Consider the following 25,528-nt stretch of genomic DNA (forward strand, 5'->3'; position numbering starts at 1 on the left):
CAGCCACAGCATAGGAATCTGGGCACCCCCAGGCTCCTATTGCCTGCTGTGTTCAGTTTATTCTCTGCTCAAGCAGATGCATCCTCAGGGTGTCAACAACTGCCTTTATCTATTCCCTTCGTTGCATCTACTGATCAACAAGGGAGAAGAAATGTAGCCTGTAGTGGGTGCTGGGTTGCAAACAATGGCCCACAGTGGCAAACCCTGGTCTACATCTGCCAACCCCTAGTCTAAGGTAACATAAATAAACACTCCACCAAGCACGGGCTTGAACATAACTGCCCCTTCCCAGCTGAGTTACCAAATCTACCTACAGAGAAAGTCTCCTTGGCTAGGGAAATTAAAAAAGTCTGAGCCTGGATTGATTCAATCTTTGCAGGTTAGTCTAATCTGACTAGGCTGAAACGGTCTGTAACTGGACAGACATTCTCTCTGGACTAAGGAAATTCAGACACATGCCTGCAGCAGCTCAGGCTAGAAGCCAGGCAGCACAGCTGAAGGAACATGTGGCCAGGCCCCCACAGGACTTCTGATTAGGGAGGTTTGCCCGCATGGTCCCAGGCTTTTCCCTGCTGGCTGCTCAAGGGGCAGGAGTGTCACCATACCCCAGCCCCCTGCTAGCACTCTGAGGCAAGGGGTGTGGGGGTGTGCAGTGAATGTGTCTGTTGATGATACAGAGCTTTTCAATCTCCCTCTCCTTGATTCTTTATACTGTCTGCAGCAAACTGACAGGTGAGCAAGCCAGCAGGGAGGTGATAACAGTGATTATCACCTCAACAGCAAAAAAATAGGCAATCTCCATTACTTCAAGATCTTCTTAAACAGTTTAATCAATGGCTGACCTGTTGATTAGCTCCAGACAGCCCTAAGCAGTCAGTGTTCTGTGTGCCTGTCCCAGTGAAATTGGAGAGAGACACACATGCAAACACCTGTCAGCATTAGCTAGCATACCACATGCCTAGGGGCTGTGGGGCTAGGGTCCATGCTGTGGGAGATAGGAGGGAGGGAGCAGGGGATTCCTGCTTAAACTGCAAGCAGGGGTTGGGGGGGAGTGGTAGGGGGAAGCCAGCAAGTCTCTGCCAGGGAACAGTGGGGAGAGGCTAGCCTTGCTGTGGAACAGAGAGCCCAGCCCAGCCCAGAGAGCATGCCGGGATGCTGGGAGTGTGTGGTTTATCTTAACCAGCAAGGGGTCTGGGACAGACATTGCATAAACCAGTTTGAGCCAAATCACTGAAGTCTGATACTATATTCAACCAGGTTTATCTCAAATGGGCTTCAGCCATTTTCAAACTGGTTTATGTGCACTGAACATCTGTTCTGTTATAGGTTTAAACTAGTTTCTGATCACTTAAACCAGTTTGTGTGTAATGTCTGTCCCTAGCCCTTCTTGCTTACTATTTTTGTGGATCCATGATACTTGCATTCTTTGTTGTACAGGGGCTTCATTTCAACAGGGATAGAAGAGGGTACCAACACTAGGGTTTCCATATTTCCAATTTCAAAAAAGAGGACACCTGTGGTAGGAAGGGGTATATGACTGTGTGGGGGAGCAGTGATATGCCCCCTGCCCCCCAGCCCTGCTGGCTGGTGCCCCGCACTCTCAACCCGCAACTTCCTGCTCCCCCTGGTGCCCCTCACTTGCGACCCGCATCCTTCTGCCCCCTCAGCCCTGCCAGTGCCCCTCACTCCCAACCCAAAGCCTTTTTCCCATCCCCCAGCTTTGCTGGTGCTCCTCATTCCCAATCCACAGCTCCCTGCTCCCCCCTAAGTCATGGCCCCCGCAGGTGCCCCTCATTCCCAACCTGCAGCCCCCTGCCTCCTAGAGCTGCTGATGCCCTGCACTTCTGACCCACAGCCCCATCTCCCTCCCACTCCTGCTGCCCAAGCAGCTTGCCTGCACACAGACACGCACACACGCGCACACACACCTTCCAGAAGCTGCCAGGGCCCGTATGGAGAACAAGTGATCTCCTGACAGCCAGTTTGCTTCCCCATTACCCCTAGCCCCAAGCAAAAACAGAGGAAAAGCAAAAACCCAAACATTTGCTTGCATTTTAAAAAACCTGCCCAGACAGAGGACAAGAGGCCAAAAAAGAGGATATGTCTGGGAAAATCCGGACGTATGGTAACCCTAAACACCTACTCTAGCTAACAACCTTGTAGTTAGGGCACAATCCTGAGCGTTGAGTCACCTCAGGCTAAGGAGGAACTAGAAGTAGGTCTTTCACTTTCTGTATGTGTGTTCTAATCACTTGGCTCTAATGCAAAATGCAGTCAATGCCACCATTACCACTTTCTCCTCCTCTAGTCATGCTTTTGTAAGACAGCGATCCTGGCTGCTGCTCCTTTTACCAAAGGCAATGCTGTTGTTATGTAGACGGTCTACTCTGGGCACATTGACTGCTTTTGGCCTTCCAGAGGATTGATCTGGAACTTGGACATTTCTTGACCTTATACCTGGAGTTCAACAGAGCTAACTTAGGAGATAGGGACCTAGCTCCTCAGATTAGGGTCCTCCTCACACATGCTGCAGCAAACACGAGGCAGCCCACACACATGGCAGCCCAAGTTAGGAAATCTAGGAAACTTTCTAGAGCAACATGCAACTGACTGCTGCTGTGTGGGCATGCTAGATCACTTTAGGCAATTTAGGTGCCTAAATTCTGCTTCAGTACACTTAGGTACCTAGTTAACCCATTGGGATTGGGACACTAGGCCCTTTTGAAAAAACATCTAAAATGTTTGGTTCTTACATTTCACTTCTTTAGTGTACTAAGTAAAGTTTCTTTCTTGAAAGTTTGTTAAGAACTCAGGCATCATCATACATTTAAAATTTCTTAACCACACATGTGAGCAAAACTCTTTCCCAATAAATGGCCAATCAGAACTCAAATTCTAATTTATAAATTATTCACATTTAGACCAAAACCACCCTAGTACTGGTATGATTATCTTAGCCTGCCATTTATTTGGTTTTCACATTGCACTGCAGTACCATAGCACAATATGAAATATTACTGAATAGATACTTAAATATGTATATCATGTGAATCAAAAATTAGTAAGAACTGACCTTCTGGAGCTCAATGCAGATATACGATTATTTCATCTGAATCCTACAACTATAGATCTTTATTTTAGGATTTTTTACAATGGTTTTGAGTTCTAATTTTTAATAACCACAGATGGCAATGGCAGGTATAAAATTTGCTTAAATGTACAATAAATGATTTCTTTCTTCATTTGCCCTTGTCAGATTTTATTTGGGATTATAGTGTTGTATTAAAGAACAGTTTAAGACATTTTAAATCCCATCTGCCTGGTGTGATTTTTTTTTTTTTGTCTATATATTCCCACATAGAATTATGAAGCATTAGTGGAAGAATTCCATTTTTTTTACTTTTGCTTTTTGATAACAGTCCAGATTTTCATTAGAAAAAGCTTCAATGGTACCCAATTCTGCAAAAGTGCCAGATGGGTTAACTCCTACAAACAGCAGTGATTAGTTCTTATTTTGATAAATGATAAGAAGTACCCTCCAGTTGCATTGTTTGCCATGCTCATCACTGAAATAAACCTATTATAAGTAAAATCATCACAAAGAAGTAACTAGTTGACTAGAAATCCAGCCAAATGAGATTCCAGTAAAAATAAAATGCTCAAATGTGGAAGACACATGCCTCAGTCAGCTACCTGCATCTAAATCCACAGGAATGATACACAACTGGGTAATTCTACACAGTACAACTGAGAATCAAATGCAACCCATGATATTCTAGCAAAGCAACTGTGCACCTTCAGTCACCACTGAAACCACTAAAAAGAATCTATGGCTACATACAAACCTTCAACAAAAAATAAAAAAATAAAGCAAAAAAAACCCCTGTGCTGTACCGAAAGTAGCAGCACAGTAGTTCAACCCAGCTCCAGTGTCTGTATAGATGGGGTGCTTTAGTGGGACTTTTTCATGCTTTTATCTAAAGCTGAGTCAAACAGCTATTAGATAAATAAAAGCACCAAAAAAGCCCCACTAAAGTGCCCCATCTATACAGATGCTGGGCAAGCTGGGTCCAACTAATGCGATGCCTCTTCTAGGGGTATGCTGGGCTCAGCACAGGAGTTCACCAAGTTTAATTTAAAGTGCCATTTGAGGATGGCAAGGGGGTTTAATGTCTCCAAGCTGCCTATGTTATCTGTGCCCACTGGACCAGAGACTATCCCCAACTACGACAGTGACACATTCACAAAGTTCCAGGAGCAATGTTTCATTTTTTATGGGTAAAAAATAGATGAATTAGGATTGAGGGGGTCAGTAGCTAGCAAATAATTAATTTAGTTTCTTATAACACCCCCAAAAAAAATTTATATGAAAATATCTCTATAAATGGTATTAGTAGCAACCCCAGAAACAGTTCAAAAGGATTCTCAATCCCCATGCCAGATATACAGTATGGAATAATTGAAAGTATTCTCAATCTGGAAGTACCTAATATCCAAAGATAAAACTTTTCACTCAAGAAGAAGTGCAAAATAGCCCTTATCAGCACAAAAAATTGGCAATGGACCAACAATCAGCTAAGTTATACACAGGACAGCCAACACCTGCTTGAGGCTGAGGATGCAATTCAAAAGTTCTGTATAAGAGCCGCCAGGCATTATTAATGGTTTTTTTGCACTGTATGTTTCTGATCCCCCAGTTTCCATGCTGTAGAGGATTCGTGTTTGCCCAACCAAGGTGGAAAATGTAGGTGGGCTGAAATGATTAAAATACTGGTCAGTTAAGACCTAAATTCTCTCCCATCACAAACACCATAACATTCAGTCACCCCATCCACCCTCACCTCCACTTCAGTGTAGTCATTAGATTTTCAATATTTGCTGTACAGAATCCAGCATGTTTTAGGTTCTTACCATACTAGATAAAATTAGGAACTAACCGTTTAACCTGGTGTATGATTTGCATGGGGTTTAAACACGCTGCCTGCATCCAGACATGCAGGCACATGTGGTTTGTGGCACCACAAACCCCTTTGCAGCACTGCAAACCTCTCTGTGGTGCTGCAAACTGCATGCCTAGAACATTAAAACATGCCCCGTGCTGCAAACCTGAAGCACAGGGGCAAAATTTGCTACCAAGACTTCCCAAAACTAAATGCCAGGAAAAAAAGTAACATGGTGCACACTAAAATAGCATGCGCCAGAACAAATGAAGGCTTGGTCCTCCAGGAGTTGCTCTGGCTGCTGACCAGAGTGTCTCTACTATTTCATTTGTGCCTCAGCTGCTCCAGCACACCGAAAGCCAGGAGGAGCAGGAAAAAGGCAGTTTGCCCAAAGCGGAACAATTTGTCCCTCACCAAGGCACATGTGCAGGAACGTACACTGCAGCACAAAGTAGTGGGACAAATTTGTGCCACTAGTACTTGTGCTGCTGCAAGTGCCCACTCCTATACATCTGGATGTGGCCACTGGGGCCCAAATTCTCATATCTGCTTATGCTGCCCAGCCACAGAATTACGAGTAAATATTATATATAGATCTACTCCTCATTAACAGACAGATCCAATATCACTATTCATCCTCAAACTGCTTAAAGAATCTTTATTAAATCATAGAAGCCAGTTAAAGAATCCAGCTGAATCAAAGGCAGGGTTTGGTTTGTTCTACACTAGAACAAGACTGTATGCACCATCTTTTACACTGTTTTTGCCTTAAAAAATAGGTCTTTGCTTCCTGCAGATAACAAGTTATTAAGGCAATTCACTTGTTTTACACACTATGAAAAAATAAACTCCACTGTCATGAAGCCTGGAGCTCCTACACCTCATCCATTATATAAATCTCCAAAGAGTAGTTCAACAAATATCAGCTCAGTTCCATTGAAATTAATAAAACATCTGGGTTCATTTTAATTTTAGAAGCCAGGCAGTCCCCTATTTCTAAACGAAATGGGGGATTATCCAAAGGATCTCCTCCTTAAACAATAATCCTCCAAACCCAAGTCCACGTAGTTTTAAATGTAGTACAGTCTAGTAATCAATTGTGTTGGGGACAGTTTCTACTGAAGCTGGAAAAATAAAAATGAAGGTGACGAATAATAGGAATTATTTAATTATCTGATGACAGGAGTCCCCTGTGGTTCAGTGATAGAATCCTTGTCTACCACACAGGAGACTTGGGTTTGATTCCCAGACACTTATACAACTACAGCCATGGAGGCACCAAACATCTGGACTCAGTCTGCTCTTGATAGGGTCCAGAAAAGAGTCACACGCATGATCAGGGACTTGCAAGGCAAGCCATATGAGGAAAGGCTGAGGGACCTGGGCCTCTTTAGCTTAAAGAAGAGAAGGTTGAGAGGGGATTTGATAGCAGCTTACTGCTATATCAGAGGAGTGCATCAGGAGCTCAGTGACCAATGGAATCAATGGACCAATGGATGCAAACTCCTGGAAGGCAGCTTTAGGCTTAATACCAGGAAAAACTCCTTCACAGTCACGGTGTCCAGATTGTGGAATAAACTCCCTCCAGAGGTGGTGCAGTCACCTACCCTGGAGGTTTTCAAGAGAAGACTAGACAGTCACCTAGCTTGACCCCAGATGTCATCCTGCCTAGAGCAGGGGAGAGAGGAGCTGGACCCGATGATCTGCAAGATCCTTTCCAGCCCCTAGCAATCTATGAATCTATATGCATCGAAGGTCTGGGTGGCCCTCATGCATACACCATGATCCAGGAGGATCGACAGTTGTCACCAATTATCTTATAATTTATGAATATTTAAATTTTGTGATGCTAATGTATGTGCGCATGTGTATGTGCATTATTTTGGACTACATACAGAGCTCCACTTCATATTTACAAGTAAAGTTTGAAAGTTAAAGCTTCTGTTTACATCCTAGTAATGCTCGATGTCCATCACAGCTAAACCACAGCTGTAGTAGACTAGTGTCAAACCAAACTGAAACAAATAACTGGCAGATCAATATGAGGTGACAGGCTCTCAGAAGAAAACTTGACCTTCTCTGACCCACCACCAGCCCTGCGGTTTAATGAATTTTCGGAAGCATATAGGAAATACAGTGTAAGAAGCATAAGCGTAGTCTAGATTTAGATTAATACTATGAGCTTCCTCTTCCTTTAAGACATGTGTCCTTGGAATAAAGAAATACAGCACCTACTACAAGACAGTACAAACATGATTCAGGTTTTAAACCATGGATATCTGTTGTAAAATGACTGACATCTTCTTATATGATAGTTATTGAACTGCATCAAATTATGGTATGCTTTGGAACAAATTGTGATTGTGTGATCTTATTCTCTATGCACTATGTCAAAAGTACTAGTATCCAAAAGCAGTTAATTTCCAACAATAAATGCTTATCATCAGTTTGGATCCAAAGGGAAAGCAATAATGAGATTGTATATGCTATTTCAAGTTTTAGTTCAACATATATTAATCACCAAGGCAGTGTGCAACTGTAAACATGTTTTAGTGCTCCATCTCATCAAGAGAATGAAGATTAAATTTAAAATATAATTGCTTATGTATTTCTATGACAGAAGCATTGAACATTTCAGTTATAGAAGTATTGGTATATTTATTCAGACATCTGAATCCTAATTGACTAAATAGACTATTTTAGGAACAGGTAGCATTAAATCACTGATTTTCATTGCTAGACAATGCATACCAAAACTAAATAGAATTTATCTTCCTGGAAATACTTTCTTTAGTTTTTATGAAATACTAAAAACCTGAGAAATTGCCCTTAAACCTTTTTTTCATTAGATATATTGGAATGTTGTGTCAAAAACTGGCAAGCATATAGACTGAAATGACCTTATCAAACAGCTTAGGAAAAAAGCAGTCTAGTTCATCCCTCCAGGGTAGTAAAAATGTAGTCATTATTAGCATTAATATAATTCTTATTTAGCAGTTTTAAAAATAAAAAACAAAATGAGTTAAGTGAACATTATTTTATTCCCACAAGAATATGCTGCAGTGGAGAAGCAGCAGGGTGCGTGCAACAGCAGAGGCTGCCCCTACCTCCCTGCACCCCCTAGACAAGCCTCATCTCTGTCCCATGCCCCACCCCACCTCGGGTGAGTAGCAGCTGCCCCAGCCCTAGCCCCACTCCTCCCTCACCGCAGAGGGCATTCATCTGCATCCTCCCCACACCCCTTCCCTCCACCCTTTCCTTCCACCACAACAAATTTACCAGATGCATGCATCTGTATCAGAAATCAGATTGGTACCAGCCGATATGCCTCCTTAAAAATTGGCTATCAGTATCAGCCCCCCAAATCTCTATCGGTGCACCCCTAATGCAGATATAAGGATCTTATGTCATACCAAAATCAGGACATCCTTAGTGTGAAGGGAACTATATAGTATATATATAGTTCTATAGAACTATATAGAATATATAAGTATGAGATTGGCTACAAAGTTAACATGCCATTGGGTAAACTATAGACAAGTCCAGACATACCTTTAAGATGTGTCATACTGGTCTGTGTTTAATAGAGTATTACAGCTTATTCTAGACTTCAAGGCTAAGTTCAGATAGTCAAAAAAAACCTGAGGCTGAATTGATTCAGCCTTTGGAGGGTAGTCTAAACTGCAGAAATTAAACTTGAGAAACAACTGGACACACATTCACTTTTGATTCAGGAAATGCAGCCACATACCTTATGTGGCTCAGGCCAAAAGCCAGGGAGAGAGAGCCGGCTATGTACCAGAGAACCACCTACAGCATGGTTCTCTGGTACATAGCCAGCATGGGCTGCGTGTCTGCTTCCTCTTCCTGCTGCCCCCCAGGTCTCTGGAATTTGCAGTCTACAATTACAGCGGCAGGGCTCTGCAGGGTTGCTCATTACTTTCTCTTCCTCCTTCCAGGTGCCTCTGGGATTTGTAGTCCACAGTTGCAGCCAGCAGTAAGTTTTTAGAAGCGCAGAGCAGCTGTACTTGGGAGAAGGGACATTTAATCCACTCCCTGACCCCAGCCAGGGTTTGCCTTGGAGTGGGGAAGGGAAGTCTCTGTATTCCCTCCCTCCCACCCCACAACCCTTCTGGAGCACACAGCACAACCCAGCCCAGGACTGAAAAGCATACTGGGATGCTGGGGGACTGTGATTTAACTTGAACCAGGATGGTTCAGAATTTCTGTCTGGGACAGAAATTTCATAAACTGGTTTGACCCAAATCAGTTAAGGCTGATACTACATTCAGCCAGGTTAATCTTAAACCAGTTTCTGTGATTTTGAAACAGTTTTATGTGCATTGAACTTCTGTTTTGTTACAGGTATAAACCAGTTTTTGATGACTTAAACCAGTTTATGTGTAACTTCTGTCCCTAGCCCAAGGGGAAAACACAGGGCTCTGAAACTGGCTTATATCCCTGGGCAGATAAATACTGCAATACTGAATGTCTCCTCCAACAGTTGGAAGGGCCTTCTGACTGAACTTGTATTTAGGCTCTCAACACACATTACATTTAAGATGCCATTAACAGGTTTATCATGCCTTAAATAGTAAACCAACCACATGTGCAACTCAGCTTACAGAGTGATGTAATTTTAAACTCAGTATAAAGTGTGATACAGAATTATATTCCTTATAATGTGGATAACTTTGTGGCTCATTTCTATCATGCCTTAAACTGATGCATGGCTGGGACCTATCAAAACCCCATGAGCTGCCCAGTGGGGCAACACACATGGTTTTGTAGCTGCTGGTGCACAGGGAGCCCAACATCTGGCTGCCACAGCCCACTACCATGCAGAGCTGACTGTTGGCTGGGGCTGGGGACTGGTTTGGTTCTCTGCCCCAAGTGACAATCAGCTAACTGGTTTCATGTGGCTGGTACCAGGGAAGCCTGAGCTCAAGAGCTGGGGCTCTCCCTGCACCAGCAAGTATGGTGCAACTGGGATTAATCCGTGATCGTAAAATTGCACATCCTGCCATACATGTGTTAAATGGTAGGACACATCATTATTGGGACTGAAGATTGGATCTCATGTTTTAAAGTGAATGTCTGTCAGGGTCCTTAGTGAGATGAGCAGGCCCCACACTGAACTATGTATGACACTCTGTGTTAACAGTGTTTATTAGGTACAGCCCTGAGGGAGGTGGGGTATTAGGGCAGCTGAGACATTGGAGGAAAGTTGGAGTTAAACTGTCATCCAGAAAGAGAGAGAATTTTGAGTATACAAAGTCTGTGAAACATGGTATATTTTAGCTAACGAGCTGCTCACAGCTCTAAGCTGATCCTGCCAGCTCTTTGAGGTAGGAATTGTATGTTCCCAACAGTCTGAAATAGGCCTAGCACATTTGCCACTCACAAATATTAACAGAATGAATATTACATCTAACCCCCATATTCAAAGAACATGAAAAGTCGCAAAATTCAAACACTGAAAAATTACCAGATGTCAGAATGAAAGTTGCACAGAGACCTTAACCCAGCCCATTTTTGTGCATACATTATGAAACAGTCTGTAATTAGATGGTCACAAGCTGTTTTTCCTCACTTGATTGTCAAAAACTCTTAAGTGGAGCTTTCCCAGGAGACACCTTGCAGACAACCAAGCACAGGAGTTTCAGTTGGAATGTTTTAAGCTTATCAAAGTTATAAGCTACTGAAAACAAGGGCTTATATTTGGAAGTGGCAGACAACCTTTATCATAAGATACATTCACTGTGCTGCCTAAAGTAGTAAAAATGCACCTATTAACTTGCAAAATGATTAAACAAAGTGGGGTCCAAGCTTCCTGGCTGGTGTTCCACAAATTACCCCAGACCCACCTTAAGTACCATTCTAATACCTTCTCCCTACCCCTCCAATCTGCTGCTCTGTTTGCTGCTCCCCAACTGGGCTGCTCTGCTCTCTGCTTCCTGCCATGTGCTCCCTGCCTGATCTGATGCTCAGCTTTCTACACCCTGCTCTATCTGCCATTGTCTGTCTCCTCTCCAGTCTGCTGTGTGCCACACAGTGGTTGTCCATGCCACTGGCACCTGTGCCACAGGTTGGCTACCCCTGGTTTTAACAGATCCTGTAGTACTATTAAAAAGAGAATGCAGGCACAGAAGTAAACACACACTTTGCCTTAACATATATGAGGGATTCATTATCAGAAACAATTATATTTCATGGAGCAATGCCCCAGACAAAAAAGTGACGTCTATTTTATAGTATTTACTATTTCTATATTATAGACATTATGAAATGAAAGCAATCTCAAATATTAACCGTATTCAATTATCTGGTCATATTCTATCAATTATAAATTAATTACCCATTGATTAATAGCTTTTCAGAAGATCCCCACTGCATAATGTGGCTTAGTCATTTTTCCTCTCTTCTGAAGGTCTGATCTAAGCATTATTTGAGCTTTGGTATTTTTTGGGATTCTCTGTTCTTCCTTTCAAGAGCACTTTTGGCAAAATTCAGGTTTTAAGAACCACTACAAAATCTGTGCAACATAAATAAAACATCATGGGCCTTTCCCAACTGGAAGGATTTTTTTTGCTGCTGGCCTACATAAGCCGACCTGTCTTGCTGGGCTACTCAGCCACAGAGGCTGCTCCCAATTCTAAAGAAATCCCCCTCAGGCATTTCTGCACTCTGCCGCCCTGAGAAGTAGAGGTTTTTTTAAAGCAGGTATTGTGGTTTTTCAACAGATCGTGCTTTAACTAGGGAAAGCTCAGCTTATTTTTGCACCCGTCTCCACTGTCTCCAGAAGTCTGAGAATTCCACAAAGGCCACAGATATATTGTATAGCATGCTCCAATTCGGGCAGTTACACTTCAACAAATATACTGATTTCTGAGATATCAGTTTATACCTTGAATGACATAGTTACAACTCTGTTTGGGAATCGTCCCCCTGTTCCAAACAAAAAAAAGGCAAAAAGTATACAATCCCACCCCCACTTGGTCTAACAAGATCACTTCACAGACCAGTCAGAAAGTAAAATTCTAGGACTAGACTTTGATTAACTGTTCTAATGTGTATATATGCATGTGTGCTTTGGACACTCGCCCTAAGCCAGCTGTTGAGAAGTACTGAGTAAACACACCAAAATAGCTGGAAAATAAGTGGAGCTAAGCCAAGACAAAGACCTGTAAACAACAAATCATTTAGGCTAGGAAAGCAACTGTAGAGCAGAAATGGGGGAGCGGAGGAGCAGAACAGGGGGTAGGACCTGGTACAGAACAAGTTTTATACCGCTGTTAGCAAGAAAGCCTAACAGGAACACTGCAGTCTTCCCAGAAATCATTCATTAATTGTACAATGGCAAGGGGAAAAGGAATCTGTTCAAATGTAATCAGTGTGTCATGCTCATGGCAGACATCTTAACTGCCGTCACTACTTGGAGCAGATCATTTTTGGATCTGCCTCTAGCCATTTTTTAGCAATCAGGATCAGTTCCAAATGTGCCTCACCCTATACACATTTGACCTGAGCTGGATAAATCAATGGTGACTAAGTACAGAGAAGCTACACTGTTCTGGATGTCCATCTGTCAGAGCTTACGCTATTCCAGCAGCCCATCATTCACAGGTATAGCAACAGAAAAAGGGAAAAGAGTAAGAGGCAGTATATACTTCCAAGGACCTTCACATGATGCAAGATAAGAAAGAAAATTTCTACTACTTTTCTCTTATCTGAGAATCAGATTTGGGAAGAATCCATTCCCACTCATTTGTCTACACAGTGCAGCATTTATACTTTTTTAGTGATCACTCAGCGATAAGCTGTATACCTATGGTTGTACTCCAACAGCTATTAAATGTGAGATAATAACCGACAAACTGAGTATTGACTGTTGTCTTCTACACATGGTATCTAAATACAGAGCAATTACATTTCTGCTCTTTAATGGACTGATCCAGATAAATGTTGCATACCAAATTAAATCAGGGAGAGTTAACTGTCCTGATATCTCTCCGAACCTCAATTATTTTTCTGTGGTCATTTCTTACAGTGTTTTTTTCCTCAATGTTTGCATGCATAATGAATGGTGACAAATCATCAGACTATAGTCTCTGTACAGCCTCTGTGTGTGTGTCTTCACAAGACACTATGGCGCAGTAGCAACAAGCTACTGTGCCATACCTCATTGCTACCACGCAGTAGCATTGCCAGGCACTAACCGTGCAGCAACGATACTGCACATATGAAAACGAAAAACCCTACACAAACATCTTCGCATCTTAGAGTATGTGTGGATAACCAGACTTTAAGCTGAACCCTTTAAGTACCTTAAATTCTGGGTAACCGAATTTAAATCAGCTTTATACAGTATTTCTGATTTTATCTTTTAAAACTCTTTCTAGAATTTATGGTATGAAATCCTGGTACCACTTAATTCAACATAATGTTACATATTTACATTATGTTACATTTGTTATTGCTCACGTATCATAGTGAAAAGGAACATATATAAATTGATAGATAAATCTGCACCTGCATGACTGTTTGACTTCTGTTGCATTTTGTTGTCAACTTTTATCCTTTCCTTTTGATCCTGTGAATCTACTTACTTCCCTCCTTGCCCCTTGCTATAAGACTGGTTTCAATGTTTATATTTTCTCCTATTCACGGAAAACTTTAACTACAACTTAACTACAACTTTAGCTATATTTCCATCTGTACCATTACACAATCCCACCACCCAATCTTATAAATCAGTTTCTTTCCCATGAAGCAGCTCAAAGTTGTTTTACATTAATCAATATGGTATATTGTAGTGTGAGACAAAACAAAAAGAAAATATTCTAGTGTAAAAAATTCTGATGATGCAACAGAATTTCTTTATGTTGCTATGCTAATGATATAGCAGAATATTAATGTTCCCAACAGAGGTTATATTTGGGCTTAAGTGGCTTGGCTATCAAAGCAGTCTTGATTAACATGCTAACTCCCCACTTCTCAGTAATGCAGAAAGAAACAAGAAGCCAAAACAGAGGTTTAGGTGAAATATTAACCCCTCTGAACTCAACAGAACAAAGAATTCACCCCCAAATTTTAATGGTGACAATAGCTGACATCTGCATCTCTACTGTCTGCCATCTCTGCTCCATAATAATTGCTCTTAATACAGAGCTTGCTCAACAGAAAACATATAGTAAATCAGGAATACTTCACTACCTCCACCCTCTTGTCTGAGCAGATCTTGATCATAGATCTCAAGACTACCTACCGGGAGATGTCATCGGAACTGTCTAAGGGAGCAGAACTGTGGCCTGGACAAATAGAAGTCACTATGTTCTAAAGTTCCTCATGACCTGCCCTAACTCATGAAAGTTCATCAGAAGGAGGAGAAGGAAAAGGAATTGGGGACACAGGCAGATGATTTACAATGCATCTTTCTCCACTGCATTCTTTCCTAGAAAACTTAGGAAAATTTCACTCTCATGACAATTAACAATGATAAGAATCCTTAAGCTCCCCACTAATATCCAGCGTTCCAGCTAGTATCTGCAATGCAAGTTTCTACCTCTCTTCAGGATGATGGTTATTACCTTCTCTGTTCCAAGAATGTGATAAACCTTAAGATTGTATTTTCTGCCTTGATGTAACTTCCTAATTCTAATGTCTAGCACAGTCATCTAATCTGACTTGGTTCCTCCTAAATCAGTATGGAACGAGACACTATAATACTGTTATTCTGAACAGACCTGGCAGATCAAAGATGCGCACATCTCATTTGTCTAGAACACACTGACAGCTTTCCAGAACAACAGCTGGCAGTTTATAGATTAAAAAGGGGGTCTTTGCTAGCTCTCATGCACCTTCTTGCAACCAAAAGAGGCTCAACAGCCTATTTACCAGGCATGTATTCACTGTATGCCTGGAACACGTAAAATTACTTGAGAGCGGTTTCTAACAACCCTATTTTTTTCTTCCACCACATCTAGGCAAAAGACCTACAACAAGGAAACTCTTGCTCCCTAGTTAAGTGAGCTCCATTCTAACAGCCAGTCCCTGTTAGCAGAGAGTAGATATGGAGGTACAGCTGAGAGACAGTACACAAATCTTACTTGTTTTCTTTGACTAAATTGGAAACTTGCAATGTCAGCTAGCCCATGTCTGTACTTAACAGGCCCTTGATCTTGACTCCAATTATTATGACTTTTTTTTTTCTTCAGTCATGACACATTTATAATCAGAACCATTCTACCTACTGTACTTGCTTGAAAGTTTAACCAGAGATGGGACAGAATAGATTTTTCTTTACATCTATTAAAAACTCCAAATGGATTTCTGCCAAACTAAGACATCTTGAACCATTCAGTTCTGCTACAATCAAAATATCACCCAAGTAAATAATCATTCTTATCCTAATGACATTATGAGAGAAATGACAGGTCTGGTTACCATGGAGAACAGTCTTGCAAGAATGAAAAGACTGAAAGCTCTTGCCTCCCACCGATACTGCACTTTTGGGGAAAGCTTAGTTTTCTGTAATTGGGGTGCATAAGAACGATAAGGAAATCTTTGCTTAAATTGGCTTTTCACTATGAAATATCCCTTCTTGTCAGTCACCAGCAGATCTTTCAGAAAGTCCTCCTTAAATGAGTAACTGCACTGCATCATTCTGCCCACTGAATTCACCATTACAATGCTTTTGCTCTCATGAGGACAGAGAGGAACAAACAGCCTCCTTTGAGCAGCACTGGCTGGAAGTTCATTAGAGGAGGACCCTAGCCAAAAGTCTACAGTGATCTGCAATTAAATAAAACAACAGGCAGATTCCAAAATCTACTTAAATTCATCATTTTATAAGGCACCAAAATTGACCACAATGAAGCAACGAAGTCAACCAGATCCTGACCTCTTATAACCATCACAAGAAACTGATGCAGTAGAAACATCCAACTCACCCTTAATAGGTGACACTCCAGAGGAAGATTAAAAAAAAGCACCAAGTTACTTATTAATAACTACTATTCTATTTGGTTTGTTTTTTGCTTTTATCACTGTGTCAGGCAAGTGCCATCCAGAAACGCATTATGCTGCATAACAAGCATCTTTAACGGAAGATATCCACCATTTAATAAAATCAGCTCAACCTTGTACACATAAAGAAGAAATACTATGTCGTATAATCTTATTCAGTCCCTCTTCCTTCAATGGAATTGCATGAAATAAATGTCAGCATATCATTTAGTCCAAACTACATTTTCCAAATAAAAATAAGAATTCCCACCTTCATATTTCCTTTAGCCTTCTATGCTCCCACTTGAAAACTCAGTTTTTAAAAAGAATATGTTGGAAAATGTTGAATTATACCCTGTATACATTAATCATTCGCCAATGGAACTCTTGTCTGACAGCCAATCCAACAGTTGAACTCCAGAATATTATTTCAGCTAAAATTCATTGTTATACATTATAAATTCTTGATAATAACAGTAATATGTATAATGCACATTGTTGTAAAATTTTCAACAAACTTTTATGGCTTTCCTCTTCATATGAATACTCAGTCATCCATTCGTTCCTAGATGCACTTCAAGCCTGAAAAGAAAAATCAACAATTATTAAATTAACAATAAGGTCTGCAGTTTTTAATCTTCATTACCCAGTTACTACTGTATACTTAAGCAAAAATTCACATATAGGTTTCCTCGATACAGGAATGGATATTAAAATAACGTTGAGGTTTTCCAACAATTTAAATACAGCTGGATGAACATAACAGAGACACATACAGAATCACAGAAAAACAGGACTGGGAGGGACTCAATAAATCATCCAGGCAAGGTAGAATCATCCCTGTTTAAAGTAAAAAACTTCCAATGAAGGAGATTCTGCCACCTTCTTAAAATCTGTACTAGTGCTTGACTACCCTTCTACTTAAAAGTCATTACTCATATCTAACATAAATCTCTTCCATTCCAGTTTATGCAAACTATTTTGCCCCGTCTTTGATGAACACAGAAAACAATTTATCCCTATCCACTTCCTTACAACACTCTGTATTTGAAGATTCTTACCCTCTTCAGTGTTATCTTTCCTAGACTAAATAATCCCAATTCTTCCAATGTTTCCTCACATATCATGTTTTACAGACTTCTAATGATTTTTGTTTCTCCTTTGGATTATCTCTAAATTGTCTATATGACCCCTAAACTATAGTGCCTAAAACTGAACTTTACTTGAGACCTCAACAATATGTACTAAATATAATCACTTTTCATGACTTTAATATGATATTCTTGTTCATACATCAGCTATGTTTTTAGCTTTTTTTGCAACAATGCTGCATTATTGTTGAATCATGCTTTGTTTCTGAACCAGTAACCCAATGAATCTATAGTGGGAAAGGTCTCAAGGTTCTTTGTTAATATTTTAGTTTCTAGTTCCTGTGAATTCAATTTTTGAGCAGCTGCTTGATCCTTCTAAATTTGAGCTGCTTTGATTGAACTAGAGACATTCATACTGCAAGATCAGATAACTCTGGAGCAGGTTGTCAGTTCAAATATTCATTATTTTGATTTAAAAATTGTTTTCCAAAAATACTCTGCAAGATCTGATTAATATTTGCTGTTGGGGTAAAAAAATCTTGCCAGTACACTCACTCATTAGTACGTTGACAAAATATGAATATACAGAGCGTAATAAAAGAAATAATTCAAATCAGTATTTTTTTAATGTACACACCTAATTTTGATTATACTTCATTAGTAAGCTATGGAAAAAAGTTAAGACAGAGAAAGATTTAAAGATAACCTTTATGCTTGCTTCTGCAACGTAAAAAGATTATAAAGATCCTGTATTCCAACTTTTGCAAAGCCTTAAAAAAATTCAGAAGAGGCCAAAACTGTTGCCTTAAACATCTTGCCAGAATATGTGCATATATCTGGAAGCAAATTCTACTTACATATGTCTACTTTAATAACGTAAACTGTGTGAACTCAAGAAGGTAAGTCTGTTGTCAGGGAGCTATTATAAACAATCTGCTACAACTTTGTTTTTTTCAAAATGAGTTTGTCTCTCCAACTGACAAAGCATCACCTGCTCATTTTAAAACCTTAACCCAGTCCTGTATTACTGCTAGACATACTGTAACAAAGCTCTCAAATTTAAACAGACCAAGCAGCCCTTTATCTTCAAAACAATAAAAGACTCTGGAAAAGATGCAAAGTCAGTGAACATTAATAAAACCTGCTAACATTCTACTATATCACTTATTATTATTCACATTTAAACCAATATGTTATTAAAAATAAACTTGGTCTCTAAAGTAACATTTCACATACAATTCACAAGAGGTTGCAGATTCCCTAGAAACTCTGACCTCATTAAATGTAATTCAATCTTGTAAGCTTGGAGTGTTCTACCTACTGTTGACTCGGCCTCATCTTTGATGCATCTTGGAGACCGTCTTTTTGTTTAATCTCTCTTGATTTTATTTGAATTGCTTCTAAATTTCCATTTCATGAAGCAAATTTTCTTTGGCATAAAACTGAGCTAGCAAGCACTGATGCTATCGATGGTTTGTTTTGGTTTTTTTTGGAACTACACTCTGGAAGAAGACATCTTCCAGCAGTCTCATGCTATGCTAATATCTAAATACTGGACAATTCAACCCATTTTCTCTGTATACATTTACATGGTATGGTTATCTAACCTAAACAAGAAATGACTATGTCACAAAATCCTTTTAAATTAAACGTAACAGCCTTCAAAAGCCTCATGGGTTGTCTCTCAAAGTAAAACCTCCTGTGACTTGTAACTGTTTCACTTCTCCACGTTTTTCATTGGTTATTTCTTCACACACACATCCTAAAGTGCAACTTGGCTTCACATTATCCGTGAATACTCAAAGTCCTATTAGTTCACTGTGGCTAGGGTAATAAAGAAAACAAGGAGGGAGATGTTTTTCAAAACTGCTAACGTGCAGCAATCTCACAATCATAGCTGCACTTGTTTTACATTATTAAATAATGTACAAAGGCCCTCCTGGTAAAAAGGCTACTTCATTAACAATGATGAATGATTGGTGTTGCTTATAAATTCCCCTATGCATATTTAGTCAATTTACTAAGCTTTGAATTGTTAGCTCTTTCCCACTTTTAGACTCATACCAGTCTTCTTCCGACACCTTTTATATGCTTAAGCTCCTAAACAATTTCCTAGTGGCCCAACTCTTCAACCAACAATAGAAACACTAGCAATACTGGTTTTCCTAAACACTGCTTCATTGTTGTGCACCAATCCACACAGTTTAGGGTAAGTGGGGAATTAATTATCTGGGGCCTAGTCAGTTCTTGGCCTGCCTAATGGAATTGCCAATAAAGGTGACAAATACCATCAGTTGTGATGTGTTGTGGATAACTGCTATCAAGCTCAGTTGATATAGGCTATAGGAGAGCCATCAAGATGTAGGCTTGAATTTCAACTGAAGATAAAGGGCTGGATGTTTATTTGCAATTTCCCATCATCTAGTAACCCATCATTCTCTGACCTGATTCTCACTGGTGCTGAGTAGCTGCAAATTCTCCCCAAAACCACTTTGAAATACCTATGAAAAATCACTGACCTATGAAAATTCATAGGTATTTAAAAAAAAAGAAAAGTCAAACCACTTCCCTTTAGCAAATCCAAATCATATCCCCTTTGTTAAATATGTTATCATCTGAAACGCATCCTAGATTTTATAGAGAATCTATTCATCCAGGTTTTAGCAGGCCTATTGTGAATGACTGCTTTACTTTTAAGTAGTAAATTGAACATGGTGTAAAGTACAAATGGGAGCATTTGCCTCCAGTCTGTTCTCTGCAAAAGGGCTTACAGTACCAGAAGGATATGTCCATGACAAGATGAGAGGACTGAAAGTCCATTTGATCCAAGACCTTTAATGACTGAAGGCTCTTGAAAGGAATCACAAAGCAAAGCCTGTAACTATGATGAAATCAGTCTCAGACTGATGAAAACTGGCATAAAGCAAATGTGGAGTCAAAATTGCTTTCCAGCCAAAAGCTTGCAGTCTTCATAAAAGAGCTTCAGAATTCTAAAAATTTATAAAACAGTAACTAATTCCTGCATAACATAGCCATAAAATCTTTACCCTGTGTCAAAGCAAAGCGAACAAGAATTGAGCTATTCAATTCTTCGAGAACTCGTAGGTACCAGAATAATATGTAACAAAATACGCTACAAAGATTTTTGTTTAAATGACATGTTTTTGTCTTCATGTATAAAATATGCTTAAAAATATAAAACCATGAACATTCATTCATCTAAATGCAACACATACAGAAAAAATAAAAGTGCACTTTATAAAGTACAGAGGGTTTTTTTAATATCAAACCATTTAGAAGAACTAATAGCACAGTTACAGGATTTCCCCTGTTAAGTCCCACTCTTACTGATTTACAAAGATACTCTTAACACACAACTCAGCCTACAAACATACGCCTATCAGAAGGTTTAGATGAACAGCCCATTGAAGCAGAACCAGAACGAGGCTCAAGGTTACAAGTAAAAAGTATTTTAAACAGTACACTGATACAAAGCTGCTTCCTTCAATTGAAGGTGCATACCCACAACTGATCAATCCACTCCACAATTTAGGATTGGGTTTGTGTTCCTGGCTGATGCTAAATTCTCACATAGTAATACCTACATGGAACATCTACCATCTTCAGTTGGCAAAGAGACTCAGTACCATCCTGATGGAAACTGACCTACCTTTAATAACATTAATCCATTACCTCCCAGCTAAACCAGAGAAAATGCCAACTGCCTAGGCACAAAAATTCAGGCCTTAGAGAAGTTCAACTAGTTCATGACATCGAAGTGCACCTTCTCATCAAAAACTAAAATGAGCTTTTTAGATCTATCTTACAGTCTCTGGCTTCCCATTCAATAAAATAAAATTCAAAATGTCAGCCCTTATCTTGACTACGCAGTGATCTAGCCCCAGAGGCATAGTGATCTCCAGGCATCCTGGTTTTCTCTGATAAAAAATATCCCCGATTTTCTAATAAAAAATATTAACCCAAAATCCAGTTTTCCATGATTAAAATGAAATACCACTGATAGATAGATAGATAGATAGATAGATAGATAGATAGATAGATAGATAGATAAAAATGTGTATTTTGAATTATGTTTTTAAATCTGAAAATTAGGTTTTTTTTCTTATCAGAGAAAACCAGGTTCCCTGGTGACCTCTTTCAGCCCCCAGGGCACAGGGGAGATAAGCAGTTGTCCACAGGTGAAGCTCATTTGAGCAGAAGTTAGTTTTTTTGGAGGCCCATCTAGGATGACAGTAGGAATTCCTGCACCATCTCAGAAGTGACTCAGACTTCTTCACATTCCATTGTAAACCCAAGATGCATTTCTTTGGCTTTGTCTTCAATAAAAAATACAGAGTTGAGGACAGAGAAATAAAAATATAACTTGTAAACCAACTCGTATATTTTCCCTCAAGGGGAAAAGGAAACCACATGTGAAAATTGCTAATCAAGTTACTTAATGAACCTCTGAAAGGTGCACTGGGAGGAGTATTCAAAATAATGGGATTATTTCTCTTACAAAGGAGATGAATTAGCACTAGGCTGCACCTTTTAATACATCACTAAGCAATTACTGGTGCTTCAACTATAGAACCCTCGGAGAACCACAAGAGGTGCTCTTTCAGAAACTGAATTCCCTACTGCTGCTACCATGCTTCAAGAGCTGGGGAACTGGGAACAGGAATGGGGGAAGAGTAATTTTTTGGTGTACAAAGGCATCAAATTACAACTTCTGTGCTAGCTGATAGATGAAGGGAGGGAATGCAGAGTTCACTACATCCAATTCTCCCCTACCATCATCCATTTGCACTGGAAGGCAGAGAAACAGATGGAAGGGAACCTGAAGAGGGGAGATTTTCACCTTCAGGGACTGAAAGGGCAGAAAAAGTACAGGTAATTAAGATTCCCAACATAGCAAAGCACACAGCATGTTCTGAATCCCAAGGTAGTCACTAATGATTTCAATTGGGAGACTAGTTATATGCCTATATTTAACCAAAGCATTAAGTCCTTCGCTGAAGGTCTTAATAACTTTTTCCTCTAGAGAGCAAACTCCAAGTTTGGCCATAGCCAAACTTATGAATCACTTATATCATTTCCTTTATTTTAAAGGTATCATATGCTTCCTCAGATGCCGGTGAGTTTCCGTATACACTTCACCAGCTTCAGAGGCCTTTAGTCAAAGTAGTTGTCCAACAGTCATGCTCCCTTTTGTCAACACACTGCTGCCCCTCTTTGGCCCAATTAATCTTTCATGCTTTTTGCACAGTACTCAGTTCTGTAGTATATGGAATGTACCTTTAAGGGGCCAGCAATGAAACAGTCCAGTCTTTCCCCGCTGATGCCCTGTGGGTGTGGTTTGTTCCTGGTGGGTTGTTGTTCTCCCCACAAGCTGTGAGTGTGTGTTGCTAAATCCTGTTCCTAATAAAGATAAAGCTATTTACCACCAAATCAATGTTTACAAAGACTTTGCAGGACGGCTCAGATCTATATCTGGCTTTATGCAATCTGAGGAACACACCCATTACTGGTTTTGAGTATGCTCCAGCACAGCTTCTGATGGGAAGACTTTTGCACAGTACCCTCCCTGCTACAACAGCAGTGCTAACTCCAAGACTACCGTCGAATGCCTCCCACAAGTTGCAGAACCTTCAAAGGCACCAAAAGATGCACTATGACCTCACAGCTGCATTCGTGCCACCTCCACGAGTGGGGGAGAAAGTAAGGATGCAAACAAGTACAGGTTGGATACCAGCGTCCATTATAGCAAAAAGGGATGAACTGTGTTCCTACAAGGTAACAACCGCCAGCAGTAATGTCTACAGGAGAATGAGAAGACACTTAAGGAAAGATTACTCATCAGTACCAACAGAACAAATTGATGCACATCAAGAGACAGCAGGAGAACAAGCATCAGAAGTAAAACCAGACGAGCAAGAGCAAGAGTTTAATTAAATTTCAGAGGATCCACCAGTACCCACAGAGACACCCAAAGGCACAACGCAAACTAAGAGTGGACGTGTGGTGAAGTTGCCTGTGAAGTACAAGGACTATGTAACGGGATAGCAGTAAAGGCTAGTCCCCATCGATGAGCCAAGTGCTAGCAACCTCTGGCTCCATGATCCCTGAAATGTTCCGAGTTAAAGTAGCTACTAATGAACGTTCAACCACTTAAGAGGGAGCTCCCAGAGTAAAGAAGGGGGATGTGGTATATGGAATGTACCTTCAAGGGGCCAGGAGTGGGATGTTCCAGTCTTTCCCCCTGGTGCCCTGTGGGTGTGGTTTGTTGGTGGCGGGTTGTTGTTGTTTTCACTGCAAGCTGTGAGTGTGTGTGTTGCTGAATCCAGTTCCTAATAAAGATCAAGCTGTTTACCATCCCACCGGTCTCTGCTGAATGCTGACATGAGGACAGAACCCCAGGGGCATGGAGGTCTGAGTAAGTACCCCATCCCAGGAACCCGGTGGCCAAGAGCAAATACTGTAAGGTCAACAACACAGGAACTTAAAGCTAGATGGGATCACTCAAATCATGGAACTGAGTCCCCTAAAACTGCAGGCAATGAAGTAATAACCATTGGTCCAAAAGGTACTACAAGAACATCCACTCAGGTCTTTCATGCACAGCACAACAACACAGCATGCTATCACAAACTTAAGATCTTTAGCATAGTGTGCTTAACTTACAGCCCATTGGTGAGAGCCAGCCCCTGAAGTGTCCAGTTCTGTAAGTGAGCTCTTTTCCTCTCTCCCTTCCCCCTGTCTCACTCTGCTCCTTTTGACACTAACAGCCACCTCCTTCCCTCTCTCTCCCTCCCTCCCTTCTCCTACTGGAAGGAAATAGTGGCAAACACCACAGCTGAGACACCCAGCCCTCTGCTCTAAAAGGTTGAGTACCAGTACTTTAGTACAGGCTCTCAAAGCTTCTTATCAGGTGCTATATTTACTACTCCAAGAATACCCCATCCTATCAAGCTATTGTGTCAATAAGCTTACCAAAACTCATCTTGAAACAATTTTGGTTCCTTACTCAGACTCTCTTGGTCAGAAAGACATTCCAGAACTTTAATTCCCTGCTAAAAACTGTTTTCTAATTTTCTAATTTCCAGTCTAAATACAGTCATAACTGTTTTTTCCCTTGTTTTCTCTGATTTAAAAAATCCCCCAATTTTCAGTTAAAAAAAAAATAACCCCAAATCCACATTTTCCCATGATTTAAATAAAACACCACTTACACACACACACACACACACACACACACACACAGAGGTTTCCCTTGATTTATGCGGGTTCTTTATACACGAGTTCATTCTTATGTGATCAGCATATTTAAACCCATAATTAATTATATGCAAGGTAAATTCGCTCTTATGTGATCAGCATAGATGCCCCCCTACCCAAGCAGGTAAGTCTGTGGGTGAAGGGGAAAGGGCCATGGCCCCACTCACTCCAGCCCCAGCTATAGCGGCCCCAGGAGCAGCCGGCACCAGCTGCCTGCAGGTGCTCCACCTGTCCCCCCCGCGCTTAGCCAACCCCAGCTGCTGGGCTACACCATGCTGTGGTGAGGGCAGCTGGTGTCAGCTGCTCCTGGGGCTGCTCCAGCATGGGCTAGGGTGAGTGCGGACAAGCGGACCCCTGGGAGGTGCAGGGCGCAGCACTCATCCCAGCCCCTGCTGCAGCAACCCCAGGAGCAGCTGACACGAGCTGCCTGCACCAGGGCATGGCACAGCCCAGGAGCAGTGGTGAAGGGGGACAAGCAGAGCATAGTGCAGCCCAGCGGCTGCAGGCAGCTGGCGCCGGCCGCTCCCAGGGCTGCTGCTGGGGTGAGTGCCTCTCTGTGCCCTCTGCTTTGCTGTTCACATCATTTTAAATGGACCTTACCAATGTGTCAAATAGTAGTATTAATACTAGGGGTGCACTGATAGAGATTTTTGTGGCCAATATTGATAGCTAATTTTTAAGGAGGCATATTAGCTGATACCAGTCCTATTTCTGATACTCAGCCTGGCAGCTTGAAGACCTGCATGCAGCTGGTAAGTCTGTTGTGGTGGAAGAGGAAATGGAAGGGAAGAGAAGTGAGGGAAGCAGAGAGAGGCCCCTGCAATGAGGGAGGGAGTGGAACTGGGGCTGGGGCAAGTGTTGCCCAGGCAAGGCAGGGTGGGGCATGGGACGGAGTCGCAGCTTGTCCGGGGGTGGCTCCCACCACTGCATGCACCCCAGAAGGACACAGAGGGTATGTGCCCCACAGATGTGCATGGGGAGGGCCAGGCTGCAACCCCCCATACTCCCCTGGACAACCCGTGGCTCCATGCCCTGCCGCAGCTAGGTGTCATGACCCAAAAGGCATGATTGTGTGTGTGTGCTTCGGCACCAGAATTATCCCCGTCAAGTTGCAGAGCATTGCACGGGAGAGTTTCCTGTAGCAGAGGAAACCCCGGTGCAGGGACCAGTTTCCCGCCTTTTCTGCAGCTTCTTTTGCAGAGTGCATTGCTC

At 41.2% G+C, this 25,528-nt stretch overlaps 1 protein-coding gene across 17 annotated transcripts in view; it reads right to left on the reverse strand.

Annotated features, from left to right (window-relative positions):
* Positions 1 to 25,528, reverse strand: part of KLF12 (Kruppel like factor 12) — a 488,339-nt gene that overhangs the window by 325,266 nt on the left and 137,545 nt on the right. For 15 of the 17 annotated variants that reach the window (XM_006018139.3, XM_025197322.1, XM_025197321.1 and 12 more), the window contains one exon: positions 16,466 to 16,529. In XM_006018139.3, coding sequence (XP_006018201.1) covers positions 16,466 to 16,486 — 21 coding nt within the window. In that variant the 5' untranslated portion in view covers positions 16,487 to 16,529. Of the gene's footprint in view, positions 1 to 16,465; positions 16,530 to 22,336; positions 22,460 to 25,528 lie in introns of all 17 variants that reach the window. The other 2 variants (XM_025197315.1, XM_025197310.1) reach the window with 1 other exon arrangement.

The sequence above is a fragment of the Alligator sinensis genome, unplaced genomic scaffold (assembly GCF_000455745.1).
Source record: "Alligator sinensis unplaced genomic scaffold, ASM45574v1 scaffold241_1, whole genome shotgun sequence".
NCBI classification, from domain to species: Eukaryota; Metazoa; Chordata; order Crocodylia; family Alligatoridae; genus Alligator; species Alligator sinensis.